The sequence below is a fragment of the Calidris pugnax genome, unplaced genomic scaffold (assembly GCF_001431845.1).
Source record: "Calidris pugnax isolate Ruff unplaced genomic scaffold, ASM143184v1 scaffold474, whole genome shotgun sequence".
Lineage (NCBI taxonomy): Eukaryota > Metazoa > Chordata > Aves > Charadriiformes > Scolopacidae > Calidris > Calidris pugnax.
The window spans coordinates 248156-264338 of record NW_015091223.1 but is presented as its reverse complement, the minus strand read 5'-3'; the positions used below and the strand labels follow the sequence as shown (position 1 = coordinate 264338).

Genomic DNA, 16183 nt, shown 5'->3' with positions numbered 1-16183 from the left:
TGGTGGCTCTCACCCTTCCCTCGCTGCTGGTCCAAAGGCTGGTGAGATTTCCATGCCAAACAAGAGCCTGGGGCAGCCTGTGTTGTTAGGAGCTGGGTGAAGACTGGTGGGGGTGGTATGGAAAGAGGCCATGTGTGTATTTGGGGACATGCATGTCCTCTGCAGAGGGTGCTAACGAGATGATGGGAGCTCTATACCGTTGGAGGTCTGATATGAAGCGTCTCCAGCTAGCAGAGATGTGCCAGTACGTCCCCAAAGCATAGCACAGCATCCTGGGGATAGCACAGCATCCTGGGGATGTTAACACACTAATAGTTGCTGGTTTTTTTTAACGTGTCCTTCTTCTTTATACAGCCCCAATGGGTTTTCATCACCTTTTGCAGCTCTTCTGCTGGCAGAAGATAGCCCAAGCAACTAATAACATACAAACTGCGTAGCCTACCTTTATTGCATTTTTATATCCTTGTAGCAGAGGTTATTCATCCCACCCGTATAGATAAACGTGATTTTTTTTAAATGAAAAAACCTGCATGGTTTAGGGATATTACGTGGCTGGCCAGCTGGAGCAAAACTGCAATCTCTCTCTTAGGGGGTGGTCCCCTTTAGAGACTTTTTGTTGATGTACCTTCCTGTGACTTTTGCTTTAATTTTAAAAACAAACAGTAAACAGTCATGGTCCATTTTCCCATCTACTTGAGTTGACTGTTGGGCATAAAACAGGGGAAGACAGCTCAATTCAGGATTGTCTGGGGCCTTGGAAAGAGGACATCACCGATAGCCAGACGCGGTGGTAACCCAAGGACATTGCCCCACACCCTGGATGTCTCTCTGTGATGGGGAGCAGGGCCAAGAAATACGTCTTTCTGCGTGACTCAGCGGTGCTTCTCATGGAGAGTTTAGTCAGCAGCACCTCTGCTAACATTTTGCTTTTCAGAGCAAACAAGGCTCGTGCTTGTTGCTAACTAAGCACATGAAGGTTTCAAGCTTAGCTGAACGCGCTCGCCCAGACACCCCCTCTGCTACGACAGCTGCAAGTAAAACATCCCCTGAGCAAACATCTCTATGCAGGGAGCCTTATCTTACATTATCCAGCCCACGGGTGATATATAAAGCTGCATGGAGGAAGTGCACGGCCAGGAGGCTGGGGGAAGAGCCCAGCATCACCTCACCAAGCCGAGCTCGAACCGTGTGGCCAAGTGCTCCAGCCCTCCTGACGTTCTGTAGATGCTTTGCTGAATAAAATCAGAGGTAGCCAATTAATTAAATTCAAGGCTGATGGAGCCCATCTCTGAAAGCTGCTTAGTGCCGTGTTCGTTCTTGCCAAAGCTTTCAGAACCGAGGGAGGTGCAAGAAAGGAACAGGAAAGCTTGAGGAAATGGATCAGTGGCGTGTGGGTTTTTTCGGTTTACAGAAGGGCTGGCGTCAGACTAGGATTACAGTGTTTGTCAGCTGTCTCTGCTGAAGAAAACATAAGATTTCACCTTTTTAGTAAAATCAGAGCACGCAGTGCAGCACTCACAGCCCATTTCCATCTATCTGCACGGTAAGACCACATCTGGGCAGACTGATGTCACTGTGTGTCCCTTTTGTGCCAGCTCCAGATACAAAACCACGTTGGTTACATTAACATGGCACAGAGCTCGAGCTAAGAAGCCCACTCCTCAGCAGGGCCCTCAGATACCAGCTCAGGACCTGCCATCCCTCACGTGGCTTCTGGACCAAGCTGGCTGACATCTGGCCAGCAAAGCAAACTGGAGGAGAAGATGGAGGAGAGTCAGCACCTTCCCATGACAGGCACTTCCCAAGGCAGGTGTGTGCAGGGTTTCTCTGTCTTCTTTCATTATGCATTCCCAGCAAATAATGTTCAAATTAAATTACTTATTTTTCCACAGAAGTTGCATTTTGCAGAAATTGCACCTGTGGCTTCGTGCAATGTCCACAGTTCCTCTTAGAGCCAATGCAGTACATGGCAATTGATATTTTTGTTCACAACACTCATCTCTAAAGCCACTGAGGAACAGGTTAAACTAAACTTCTACAAATGACAATGGATGGTTTCCCTGGCTACGTGATGCTGTCCTGTCCTCTGCTCTGCTAAATACAGTACAATAACACAAGTACTGAATCTATAAACTCAATGGGAATTTATCTTTGTGTTTCAGTGGGAGCATGATCAAAGCCCCAAATGCTTCTTGACTTGCTGTTAGAATCTGTCATCACTCCCCTTCTAACCAAGAAAAACGTCAAAGTTAGTGTACCTGTCTCCATTTTTCTCCAGCTGCATTTCCTCGGTGTTCCCATTGGATCCAAAGACAGTCATGAAAATACTGGCGTCGGTACCACCACCTTCGATGTCTCCAGTCACAACTGTGACTTCATACAGGACCTGGTGAGGATTTGAAACAATCACAAGTTTCCATAAGCTGTACTTAACCCACAGAAAAACCTGGGCAAAAGGCTAGACAGGCTTTGCAGGAAATCTACTTCTTTACCAGAAATGGTTACAAAACAGTTTCTTGGTTTCTCGCCACACTTCATTCTCAGAGGCAAAGTTAGAGACTGAAACTTGCTACAGGACCTTCCTCTTTGCATCATCTATGACCTTTTCTGTGGATTTTTCTCAGCTTAGATAGACTCAGAGTGAGACACATTCATCTTGACAACCATATGCTTGGGGAGGGATGAAGACCTGTTAAACTCCTTCTCCACCAAGTCACAACCTTCACGTCAACATGTGGGTCTCCAACCTTCTGCTACTGCCATCTCCTCCCAGCCACCTCCAGCACTCCAGACCTCTGCACTGCACCAAACTTTTGCCTTTTTTAAAAAACAGCTCTCGAAGACACAATTTTTATTTTCCCCTGACTGCAAAATATTTTCCCCATATTGGGGAACATTGGGTGACCAAACTTTTGCCTTTTTTAAAAAACAGCTCCCAAAGACACAATTTTTATTTTCCCTTGACTGCAAAATATTTTCCCATGTTGGGGAACGTTGGGTGTCCACCTGGGCAACATGTAGTCCTACAACTCTTCTAATTTTAAATTCTATCCATCCTAATGCTCTCTACAGCAGAAGATTGCAGCCATCCTATTTCCCACTGGGACACACTGCTCCATCAGACGCAGAGCATTCCCAGATCTCTCACATTAAAGGCATGCCAATTTGTGAAAAGACGTCTTGCATCATTTTCACCTTATTAGCCTAACTTTGTTCTTTCCTCCTGACATGTGAATAATAAGATTCAGAATAAAACATTTCAAAAGCGCACAAGTCCCAGTGGCTGTCAGTGGCATTAAGACTTTTAGGCCACCGAGATGCTTTCAAGATCGTACCTATGGCAACAAGACCTCTGGATTTAAGAGGTGGAAGAACATCGAGAAACAGCCCCAACAAAATGTATTTAAAATAGTGCACTGCTGGGCAAGTTTTATTGCCCTGGATTGTGATTGCTACCTAAATAAACAGTGCAAAGGAATAAAGTAAGAGAAAAAATATTTTTCATGCTTGTTCAATCCTGAGTAACCTGTTTCAGACATATTCATCCATATACATTCTAAATCACAACACACAAACGTATTTGCTATAGGTAGGAGAAGGAAAACTCTTTTACCAATGTGGTAAAGGTTTTTTAATGACCACGGTGGACATTAACTAGTTGGGTTTTTTTATTCATGAGGAGGCAAATATTCAATTTAAAACAGAAAGAGGGAATATCAATCCAAGAAGAAAATTAAATTGAAATGGGTATGTATGGCTGTGCAAGAGTCAAGCAAAAGCTAAATAAAAAGTATTACATTTCCCAAATACATTAAGCTTGGTAGTCTTCTTTGAATTCTAAAAAAAAAAAAATTAACTCAGTTTCTAACTGCAGGTAGTTACGAGGGAACAGTACCAAATTCCCTCAACAAGGAGACTGATCAGAAAGTCAAATGCACACTTCTGATTTCATGTCTCAAGCATCTCCCTTGATTTCCTTCAAACCTTTCAGCAAGTTTCTGGCCCAACATCATAGAAAAGAATTTAGTTAGATGTGTCTATTTTTGGCATGCTTATGAAAATAAGTATTCAGGATTGCGCTTTTAAGGGAAGACTGAACATAAGTCTTCATCAACATCCACTTCAATCTATGGGCAAGCCATCAGCTCACCGATAGGAGTTTGGAAACCTTATACAGGAGGCTAAAAAGCTGATGGGAAGTTTTTAAGAGATTAGGCTTTAACCTTGGTGTTCAGTCTGAAAGAAGGGGGTTTTTTTCCCCTTCTTAGGTCAATTCTACCAGTGAAACCTGTGCTGAGTTGTTGAAGCCTTCACAGGTGTTAAAGATGTTATCGTATTTTTGTGTGTCTGGGGAACAAGAAAGATTTCAGCAGAATATCTTTAGCTTGGGAATCAAGCATAAAGGAAAATTAATGTACTATGAAAGTGTAACCTCACTGTAAATAGAAACACATTTATAGAGATTTAAAATTGCCATACAAGTATTAAACACAGCATTATTGTCCCATTCATCCAGACGGTTATTTCTGTTATAAATCTTACATCCAAAATCAGCATAGCTCAGCTTTCCAATTTGTACTTGGTTGAAATACGGCACAGCACACATTACTTCAAATTTCATATATATGGATGAAAAGACTATATAGTTTTTGCTTATTCAACTTTAATCAGTTATTCATTTCAAAGATCAAGCTTACAGATGTCTCCATGTTCCAACAACTTTAAATTACTACTAGTTTCTAACTGAGTTCAGTTTCCCTTTCCCATATTAGAAAAGCTGACATGTAGCCTCGCTATGCAGAGATTAAAATATCGCCATTACTCTAATTTAATGAGTTAGAAGTATCTCCTCAAACAAAACATGATGGAGTTAGATCACAGCAAGCTGTTCACCCTGCAGCTGCTCCCACTCCATGGGGTGATGCAGTGGGTGCTCACGGGGTGGTGACAATATGAGGACAAGCTGCTGAACTGTGTCCTACCTGCTCTGCCCTACCTTGTCCTAACTGTGCCATGGCTGCATCCAACCAGTGCTCTACGAGGTAACGAAGCTAAATCAATTCCTAAAGATTTTGCTAAAGGAATGACAAACAAACCCTCTGCAAATAAAAGGCTCAAACCACGTGCAGAAGTCCAAGTAGGAGAACTGCTGACACACAACCCGTATCAGCACAGGTCTGTGAAACAGCTAAAGGTACAGGAGGAATCCAGAGCCCACCTTGAGGCCAACGTTAACACAGTCGGCATCCAGGATGTTGAGGATCCGTGAGGTGAGTCCATCACCTTTGTCTCTGGCCAGCCAGCACTTACAGACAAAGTTATACATGACGCCTTTGGTGGGCACGACGATGGTGAGCTCTTCCAACAGCCAGCAGCTCTCAGGGGTAGCGCCGTCGTGCCCCACCTGTGAAAGTCAGCGAGAAAACACCTGCTGGTGAAAGAGGATTTCTTTGGAGGAGAGACCCCAACTTGGGGTTTTAACCAGTGATGGAGGACTAAGGGTCCTGGTTTGTGTGACACACCCTGACACAAACCACTTGCGCAGTGGAATGGAGCGAGCTGCTAAATAGTTTGTGCCACTGCTGGCCAACAGGCAAGACATCAGGGTACGTGGCAGCTGATGTGGGAAGGAAGCTCAGGTCATCGGCTGCTGAGCATGAGGGAAGGCAGGACACTGCCAGTCCCAAAAGTAAGTAAAGCAGACTGGACTGACCTACATGAAAACACGTCCAGTGTCTTACCACTCTACTTCTGCTCCATTGACTTCTATCTTCTTGTATGCCCATCTCTACAGACCCATTTCTCCACCTTTCCAACCCCTTCCACTGCTGCGGCAAAACTGAGAGGTGACTATCCAAAGTTTCATAGCCAAGATGAACAATGCAGCTGGACAAACACCCACGTGTTATTCAAGCACTCCTTCCCTCACAAATCCACGCCCAAGTCAACTACACCCATCAGGCTGTTTCCTGTTTCCCATCTCCTGAAACTGCAAAAGCTCCAGGTTTGTATAGGAGACAACAGATGGAGCTTACACCTGTAGCTGGTTGATTTTCAAGGACCACCTCCTCCAAGCTCAAGAATGGTCCATCCTGGATAGCAGACCACACAGGAGTGGCGGAAAGGGGCTCCTGACAAAACTTTAGTGGAAAAAAGAAGAATACTGGAGGTGGCAGCAAGGAGAGGGGACCTACAGAAATACAGAGACACTGACCAAATGTGCAGAGATGAGCTTAGGAAAGCCAAAGCCCACCTGGAGCTGAACCTGGCAAGGACCAAAAAGAGCAACAAGCAATGTTCCTACAGGTATATCAGCAGCAAAAGGATGCCAATGGTGCAAACTTCTGCAAGAAAGTGCATGTGTCCCTCTTAAAGAACGTGGGTAATTCATCCCGGGGCAGAACTATAAGCATAATCGTGTATCCCAGTTGCTGTATGAAACTCAGTCAGTCAGTAATGCCAATGAACTATCTGTACATAAAAGGTTGAATAGAAGAGCTACCTACAGTTCATTATTTTCAGAGCAAGAGTTGTTTGTGTCATCACTAGGAAAATTTGGTCCTTAGCTCCCACTGCTTTTGGTTTTGAATTATTAGAATATTTAAGGTTGCTCAGAAAATAATTTTTAATAACAGGTTCATCTAGGGTGATATATCTGTGGCATCTTTTTTTTTTTTTTTTTCCCCAAAGAAACAAGTGATCTTTTTTATCTGCCTGTCTCAGCCATCACAGCTATTAGGAGTATTATTACTATACTAACGTCTGCGCAGCTGCAGAAAATTAGAGTTAACCACTAGGGAAATTTGTGTCTACAATGGATGCATTAATTCTCAGATTCCTGGGGCGTGAGGTGACAGGGAATATAACGCTTGCCTTCCCATTCCCTCTCTGCCAGTTTGGCTGCCCTTCTCCAAACCCAAAGTCCCTCAGAGAGTCTGGACACAGTCTCCTGAGACCCGTTGCAGGATGATGCAGACAAGACGGGTGGGAATGCTGGTTCTGCAGTGAAGCAGGGACAGAGCAGCAGGGGGAGAAATCCTGGTGAACCCATTAAAGTCTGCTCTTTTTTGGTTTGTTACAGCCACCTCTTAAGGAGTCCTTCCAAGACATTTCTAGGTAACAGATTTTCACAAGAACTTTTAACTCCTTTGGTATCAGTGACTGGACAGGAGCTGGTGAGGGGTCTGGAGCACAAGTCTTACGAGGAGAGGCTGAGGGAGCTGGGGGTGTTCAGTCTGGGGAAGAGGAGACTGAGGGGAGACCTTATCGCTCTGTACAAGTACCTGAAAGGAGGCTGTAGAGAGACGGGGGTCGGTCTCTTCTCCCAAGTTACAGATGATAGGACAAGGGGTAATAGCTTCAAGTTGTGCCAGGGGAAGTTCAGGTTGGATATTAGGAAACATTTCTTTACTGAAAGGGTTATCCAGCATTGGAATGGGCTGCCCAGGGAGGTGGTGGAGTCACCATCCCTGGAGGTATTTAAGAAACGTGTAGACATGGTTCTTCAGGGCATGCTCTAGTGCCCAAGATTATTGGTTTGTCGTGGGCTGCTGAGTGGGTGGGTGATGGATTTTTGGTTTGGTTGTTGTTGTGTGTTTAGGTGGTGTGGTGGTTTGTTTTTTGTTTGTTGGGTTTTTTTTTTTTTTTTTGTTTGTTTGGGTTTTTTTTTGGTGGTTGGACTCGATGATCTCTGAGGTCCCTTCCAACCACTACAATTCTGTGATTCTGTGATTCTGTGAAAGCATCCTGCACATCCAGTTGCCTTGGAGAGCCTGCACCACACAAGGAGATTTCCAAGAGCTCCAAGAACAATGTTATGAAGTCTGGGACAAAATCACCAGTGCTGAGTTTTCCTTATGGCTGGTCTTTTAGAGTAGAGCACTGGGATTTGTCTTACAATGGCATGCAAATCTTTAGATAGACTATGCCAATAGACTGAATGATCCAAAGATGTGGCCACACCAACAGAGTAGCCTGGGCTTTCATACCACTATCACAAGAAGTTTTTTGGGCTGAGGTGTTTGAACTAAGTTAGAATGAAAAAATTTCAAAGGCAGTTAGATTCTTGGGCTGTTTGAAAATCTTTGTAACTCATTTCCACTGTTCTTGAGGGACTGTTGAGAACTTCACATCATGAAGACTAAGATGTACGATTTGCAGTGGGCAGCTCACAATCACATTGAACCCGAATGCAACAACAGGGGAAAATGAGATGGAATTTTAGTGGTAGATATATGGGAAAGATGCCCCAAAAAGGGGGGTTTCTTGCTTATTATGGAAGATGCAAAGAATATTAGAGAAGAGCTGGGGTCTTCTAGGATCAGGTCCCCAGTCAGTGAGGGATTGGACTTGTAACACTGTACATTCCACCACACTCTGTGCTTGTGAAAGGCTCTGAACCAGAAGTGGTTTAGAAATGCAGACCAGTACAGGACTCTTCTGATCACACCTGTGCCTCTCTGCAGCAACAGCAGTCTGGGAACAGAGACACTCCCATTCATTAGGAGAAGAAATACTAAAACATGCTTTAAGAACACAGTATAAAGTGTCTGTGCCCAATAACTTGTATTATTTATTTTCATGTCTGCGCGTCTATTAAAGAACACCAGTATTAAATATTATACCTGTAGGCTTAGAAGACAGCTACAAATGGGGCCCTTTTAATTTACTTCATGTTCCACTGTTTCTGCTTTCACGTATATTTGCAGCAGGAGAATAACACCAAACTAAAAGTGGCATCACGCCGCAAATCTTACGATCCTACTAAATCCCACAGTCTGCTGCCTGGGTTATACAGAGGACTTCTGGAAACTTAGTCCCCATCCTATGCTATTTTCACATGGTAACTCACATTCAAAACTTCTTGCCTTCTTCCAGAAGCAGCCAAATGCGAAATCTGAGCACGAACTGTTCCTCACTTCTCACAAGCAGACAACTAGCAATTTTCTGCAATGTCCCTGAACACTGCAATTTTCTACAAGGAAAATATGGACTGATTCCATGGCAACCACGGCAGACTGGCACATCGATGTCATCGCTGGGACGTGGATCATCAAGAAGAGACCTTCCAAGCAGAGGGCACTGCATGAGGGAAGGCAGAAGGCCAGGAGCAGATGGCTCCTGCAGCCACGAGCTGGGGGGGCTACAAACTGAAAAGGAAAGGTGAGCAAGAGGTGAGGTGGCAGACTGGTGAGATCGCTGAGGACAGGGGTGAAACAGTGCAGAAGAACATCACCCAGCTTGAAAGCTATATGTTATTTCTCTTTCTAACTCTCTGCATTTAATTTGCATCTTTTCTCGTCTTTCCTATTTGTAATACTTTTCAAATTATTTATTTTCCTTGCTTCTCTCTGTTTCCAAGCATTTTCTTCTGTTTTCTCCTGTTCTCTGCCTATTCCTCATCCCACTCACTGTCTCTTTTCCATTTAGATCTATTTATTTGTTCATCCAGCACCTCCTATCTCTCTGGCACTGGAGGGGTTATACCGCTTTTTACTCCCTCTCTATCCCAGCCCATGGCTATTCCCAAGGGTCTGGAAGAGAAGGATTTATGTACTTCCTTCACTTTTAAAATTTGACCTAGAGATGACTAGATAGAATGTGCCACCCATAATAACCAGGCACTTGGCGTGCATTAAGAAAATGGCTTGATAATAAACTCAAATCTAGTATGGGGACTTCTCAAGGTGCCAGAATCCATTGCTTTGAATGAAAGCTGATGGGACTGCTAAAATTTATCAGCTGCTACATCAGGAGATACAACTGCAAAGACTTTTTTTAATTAGAATTTTTCTCTTTATATTTCTTTGACTCATCTCCCTCTGAATACACAAGCATAAGCACCAGCATAGGTTTACTGCAGCCCGGGGCGTGGGGAAAAAGAGAATTAGATAGGCTCTTGAAGTCCTCAGATGCTGTGGGCTTCAGCTCTGGGGGTTGGAGCCGGCTGGAACTCCAGTATGAAATGATGTACACAAACACACTGGAAGATTCATGGGTAGTTTAAGCTCAGTGATGGAAAGTTTATGCAAATTCTGTCTCCCTGAGCCACCGCAGGAAAAATGGCCCCTGTACCAAAATCTATTTGAGTATGTTACTTATGAACAATGATTAATTTTCTTCTCTAAGCCTGGGTCCTCCAAGCTGTAAAAACAATTTTCATGTTTAGCTGGAAAATTATACAAGATGTGTTTCTCACTGCAGGCACAGTTTATGAAACCCAACTGGAGGTAGTGTAAAAATCAACCAGGAAGAAGACTGAGAAAGGATTGAATCCTGGGATTCTTCAGTGCATCTGTCAATAACAGGGCTTCACCAAGAAAAAACAGTGCCAGAGATGGGACAAAACTGGGATCTGTTACAACTTCCTTACAATTCAAAATTATCTCCTGCCTCCCAAGGGTTATGTGAGCTGTAAAATGCACTTATTTTCAGGTTCAGACACATGTGAAATCGCATTAGCACATCCCTGATTCCATTTCTTTTAGACCCAAATGCCTTTCCTTCACTGCTAAGAATAACGGGAACACGTTTGGCTTTCTTTGGCCACATATTTGATGTGTCTCTAGTGCTTGCACCGCACTCACGACGTACCTCCACTTTTTTGATCTCTCCAACATCTAGGCCCCAAACAGAGAATTTCTCCACGGAGCCATCTGCAAACTCATCTTTCCAGTCTGGGAGATCCAGCCACAGCCTCTCCGTCTGCACTTTCTGAGGACCCATGATGATGATGAACACTCGGCTGTCAGTGCTGGAGTCAAATTCTGTGCCCGTGGTGACAGTGATGTGGTATGGGATCACTGCAACAAACAGAAGTTTTAATCATCAGAAGAAAAAAACCACACTTAATGCATTTGCATGAGACTTCAGAAAGCCAAGGGACTCATCCCATCAGAGGGAGAAGTTGTGTATGCTCAGTAGAGTCACATCCCATTGAACTCAACTGGAGAAGGGATAACACCACACTGCACTGGGCTACAAATGTGCGTGGGAGACACAATTGAATTGAATTCTGCAAGGGTTGATTTCCCCAGACTACCCTACTGCAAGTCCAGATTTGTCCCCAAGAGATGACAGAACAGCAAAGGGCTTGAATCCTTTTCTACACCAAGAGATCTTCCTGAAGATGAGACTGAGCACCTAAATCTTAAATAGGCTATTAGACCAAAGTGATCTCATATTCACAGTTCAATAAAAGCAAATAAATCTATGCTGACTCCAAGGTGAACCATCACTGAGTGAATCTCCCAGTACAACTGCACATGTTCTTCCTTCAGGGATTACTGTGACCTATGGGGCTGCTCAGGGTTTCAGCATCCCATCACAAATGCAGGCAAACCAGGAATAATCCTTGTATTAAAGGTAGGTCACATAATATTTTTAAAAACTGCATAGTAACATCGATTAGGAGAAAAACCTTCAGGCCGAGGCTTGGGAACTTAGCAGGTTTTTCTGTGGTTTTCAGAAATTTCAGTTCAGCTGTTAAAAGGGAGGAAGTGCCAGACTGCTTTTCAAGTGCCTTCCAAAAGCTCATTTGGGTAAAGCCGAGCGGGTGGTGCAGAATTAGACGCTGAATACTCGTTTGATTTCTCAGAACATTTGTGCAGGGCTGTTCAAACCGTTCTGACAAGGCTCGGAGCTCTGAAACTTGCCTCGTCACAGACTTGAAACTCAGCCTGGCTTTATCATCGCTTTTTTGATTTTAAAAAAAATAATAAAAAATTTATAAACCTTGAGAAAAAACTTGGTTGGCTTTCAAATCATTCAGGATTGACATCTAATTTTGGTTTATGATAACTAACAACATTTTCGAGGTGGGGGTTCTACTAGAAATTCACATCAACTCAGAATATGCATGCAATATCAGGGAAGGCATTAATTCGTGGCGACCAAATCTGTTCTTACCTCTGGACAGAGCAGAACCCAAAGAGATGTATTCAGCCCCAGTTTGAGGATTTTGTGTACCAGCACAAAATGAACTGATGATTAGGCAAGACTTTATTCTCCCCTTTATGGTATCATTTACATTTCAGTGTGCACATCAGCATAATGATATGCAGTGCATTCTTCACAAAATAACCACTGGAGCTGCTGGTATCAGGGCTTAGCTGTAAGCAAGACAGACTTTATAAGAATATGTTGAGGGGTCATGTTTAGAACCTCTGCAGATTCCTCTTTTAAATAAATTATATTTTGAATAGGGACAAAATTTTCTTTTATACCATTTTTACTCTGTTCTCCTGTGACAGATTAAGTTCACAGAAGTACCAGCATTTCCAACTGATGTTGCATCCTCAAGCCAAAGTACCTGAAACACTTATGTCAAAAATGAGAACTATGAGAAACTGTTATCATTTCCCACTTTAAATAATGGATACAGAGACATAGAGCATCTTGCTGGCAGACAGCAGGAAAGACTGTTTGCTGTTCTTTCCTTTAAAAGCTAGAAAAGTGTGTTTCTTTAGTATGTTTATCTTCCCTCTCCATTGTCTCCCTCTTTCTCTGGGACTCCATACTTCTTCACACACGGGAGAATACAAAACCTGAGGTAGGTAGCCACACCAGGACACCAGAGGTCTTTCATCCCATCTCCCCTTGCCCCCTGTTTCCTGGAGTCCTTGCACAGATTTCAGGCTGTTGGAGGGCATTTGTCCCCCTCACAGAGGGGGTGGGTTTTGTTAGGGATGTAGACCACACCATCTCCAGCACTGCCTTCCAGCACGGAGCGGGGTTCCCAATTCAGACCCAAGAAGGTACTTAGTCAACAGGACCTTTCTCTGTGCTCCATCCTCACATCACCTCCTGCCCCTCAAAGGAATTTGCCATCTGAGCATGGCAGAGCCAGAACTGGGCTGCTCAAACTGTCACTCCCTTTCCCAGGCACCTCCCAATACCACTTCCCCTAATCAACTAATTAACAGCTGAGTTTTTTTATCTGTCTCAGGAGGTGGCTGTCTGGCTCACACAGTCCATCTTATCTGACATTCCTTCAAGAAGCAGTTTCCTTAATGAGGCCATGTCACTGCAACAGAGATAGTGGTGATGACAAGCTCCAGGACTCAGAGAAGAAAGACCACCCTGGCACAATGGAGATGATGGGAACTATCCTAGCTCTGCTGGAGAGGGGTTCTCATGGGAGATAGTGATGTTCTACCCATTATTTGTGAAACTACATGGAATGCCAACATGGCAGATGTTATCCATTTTCTCACCACAGAAGTAATATCAGAAGGAACATGGGAATCACTTGTTTTTTGTTCGAGGACAATATGGGATTACAAAAGAAGGGTTGCCTCAAGACACATGGGTTGCAGACCAGGTTAAGCAATGTGCAGCGTTATGTCTGCTCACAACTTAAAGGCGTGGGACACGCAATCCAGGTATCACATCACAACAAGCTGCTGGGCATCAGCTGACCTGCAGTAATCATTCGTGTGAGTTCCCTTGGACCATGTCAGTGAAAGCTATCCTAAACTCCTAAGCCAAATTACACCATTTTACACCTGGCTTACCGTGGAAGCTTAAGATAAGTTCGATTATTTTGCACTTGCTGTGGACTAAGAGCACATACAGGCAGTCACCGTGAGCCAGCTGCTGCCCAGTTACTTGTTACAACACAGTATCTTAACCATACATCTAAAATATTAATCCAAAGCTAAACGACCCTGTGTAGGATGACAACAAACTGGAATTAATTTAGATGATGAGCCGTCATCCTGGTACACAGGGGTGGTTAATCAAAAGGTGTATAAATACAGAGAAAAAAGCCTGTGTGGTAATGGAATTTTAAGGAAATATTGATGGACTGAGGACGTTTTCCACAAAGATTACTTCAGCTGGTGGACACTGATCTTCCAGGCTTCCTTCACATCCAGGACAGACACAAAACCTGAGCAACTTTCTCACTTCGTGTCGGCAACAGCTGAGCAAGGCAAGCCTCCCTGCACGAAAGCTGGCCTTTCAGACACAGTCTGGCATACTTCCCACATTTTGGGATTGGCATACTTCACTTTTTATAAGATGCAATCCAGAAAGAGATTTTCCTTCTATACTCAGCTGTGTCAGGAACCAGAGCCTGGAGATGAAACTCTACACCAGTGCCACCAACTGTTTCCATCGGTTGCTGGAGCAGAAAACTCAGTCCAGAGTCCATGGACTCCCCATCTTTCAGCAACAGCAGTCGCAGACCCTCCTCCTCTACCCAGTTATAAGACAGACTACTTTCTAGAAAAGAACAAATTCACCTGAACAGTCTCAGTCAAAGCTTATTTTCTGAGAGCCAAGAGCTCTCAGAAACCTGGGCTCTTGCTCGTCTCCCCGTGTCCCACTCCCCTCCCAACCCAAAGGTGCTGTGATGCAGCTACATGTTGTAAGGAAGAAACCCCAAAGAGTTTTAAAATAAATCATTTAAATTCATATCAAACAAATATCCCTGGTGATCAGCCACCAGTAGCCTGATCCTGAAGAGGGGAGATGGCTTAAGTGTGACAAATAAGGCCTCAGAAAATTCAAAGCCTTCTTTGGTAATTCAGATCTCATACTCTACATGAACCATCATCTTGAGGCGGTGAAAGAGATACAGCAGAAAGAACCCAGCTGATATCAGCAACAAAAGCTACTTCAAGGAGTCATGTGGAAAAGAGCCTCTGATAATCCAAGGAAGGCGTTTTTGGAGATAACATGCCTGCTTACCGTCCCTCTCACTGCAAAGAATTTTGGATCCTTTGAAGGACATTTCAGACAAATTATTCAAAACATGAATAAATTCTTCCCTTAACTCTGTCAGACCCCACTGTTCAGGGGGTAGTGTCACTTCTCCTCACTCAGAGGTGCTGACTGCAATGAAGTTGGTGAAGGAGGAGAAAGAGGGAGCATGATTCTTCAGGTCAGTGGGTTTCTTTCTGAGGCGGCCCTATGGATGATGCTGACCAGCTCCTTTTCCACATTTGGTGCTGGGGATGTACTCATGTAACTTTATGTGACACGATTTGGGATTGTAGCTGTCAATAGAGACCCCTGTGCCTTTTACCTCACCACAATAGAAAACAGCGTACCCTTGAATAACCACCTACCTAACAATATTGTCAAATTGTCCAAAACACCACACTGCCTAGAGAACTTACATCTGCTAGCACTGGAGAAGTTAATTCTGACACGCTACAGCAATTTCCACGGGAGAGGAAAAAGAGGGTTGGAAGCATTGAAGTAGCTGTGAACTACATGGCTTATTCTACTATTAGGGTCAGAGAGCTACAGGAAAAGCAACCCAGAAACACAACTGCCGGTCCAGCCTTTCCCAAAATGGCCACAACACAAGGTGAGGAGAAGCAATTTGCTGTTCTGCCTCTTCTTGAGAACCTCACCAGGATGAACACAACCTCTCATGCACTGAAAGCCCAGAACACATGCGTGCATGCAACCAAACACGGGGCTTGCTCACGTGATCCTTCTTCTGCTGCCTTGACCAAACTGGATTTTTTTGTCTCCTTCAGGTTGGCATTGCTGTCCTGACTCGACAGGCTGAGAGACACGTCATCCAAGCTGTTTCGCTCGCCATCATAGTTCTGGTTGGAAGGCAGGGATGGGACGGTAATGAGGTTGGGCGCTCAAGCATCATCATCTGTTCCCATGTGCCCCCAAGAACAACATGAGAAGAAACCCCTGTAGCTCCCCAGACAGCTTGTTTGCTCAGCGTAGCTCAAATAAATGTGACGTGTGAGTTACTGCAGCTCACTCACTTTTTTCGTTGGTAACCTTGACAAACCATTTCGGATGCGTGTTATAATAAAAGAAAATACAATGGACTGGAATGGTGTGTTGTAGCTTTTCTCTGCTACCTGTGTGAGCAATAGCCACAGAAAATTCCAACGGATGGGATGGTGCCAGATTTGCTTCCCAAGGTACACACTGTGGTGTCAGACTAATTGATCTGGTACAAGTCAAAGCCAGAAGAGGGGTAGTACTGCAAAGCTGAACGATACGGGACATCTATTGTATTTGAGGAGTTAGTGCAGATGTGTTCAATGTCATTGTCTAATAAATGTGAGGCTCTTACCACACAGTCACGAAATTAAAAAAAAAAAAAAAAAAAAAAAAAAAAAAGGTGATTAACTTTTTCCTCATTATGAATTAATATGGGCAACGGGGTAAGTGTGACCACAAGAATTCATAGCATTGTCTG

General features: G+C 44.0%; 1 protein-coding gene across 1 annotated transcript in view; it reads right to left on the bottom strand.

The window, feature by feature from the left end:
• Window positions 1-16183, bottom strand: part of LOXHD1 (lipoxygenase homology domains 1) — a 140804-nt gene that overhangs the window by 44133 nt on the left and 80488 nt on the right. Inside the window, exons 28-31 of the mRNA XM_014959844.1 lie at window positions 15443-15566; window positions 10594-10802; window positions 5219-5404; window positions 2259-2386 (exon numbers count right to left, since the gene is read on the bottom strand). Of these exons, the coding sequence (XP_014815330.1) occupies window positions 2259-2386; window positions 5219-5404; window positions 10594-10802; window positions 15443-15566 (647 nt within the window). The remainder of the gene's footprint in view (window positions 1-2258; window positions 2387-5218; window positions 5405-10593; window positions 10803-15442; window positions 15567-16183) is intronic.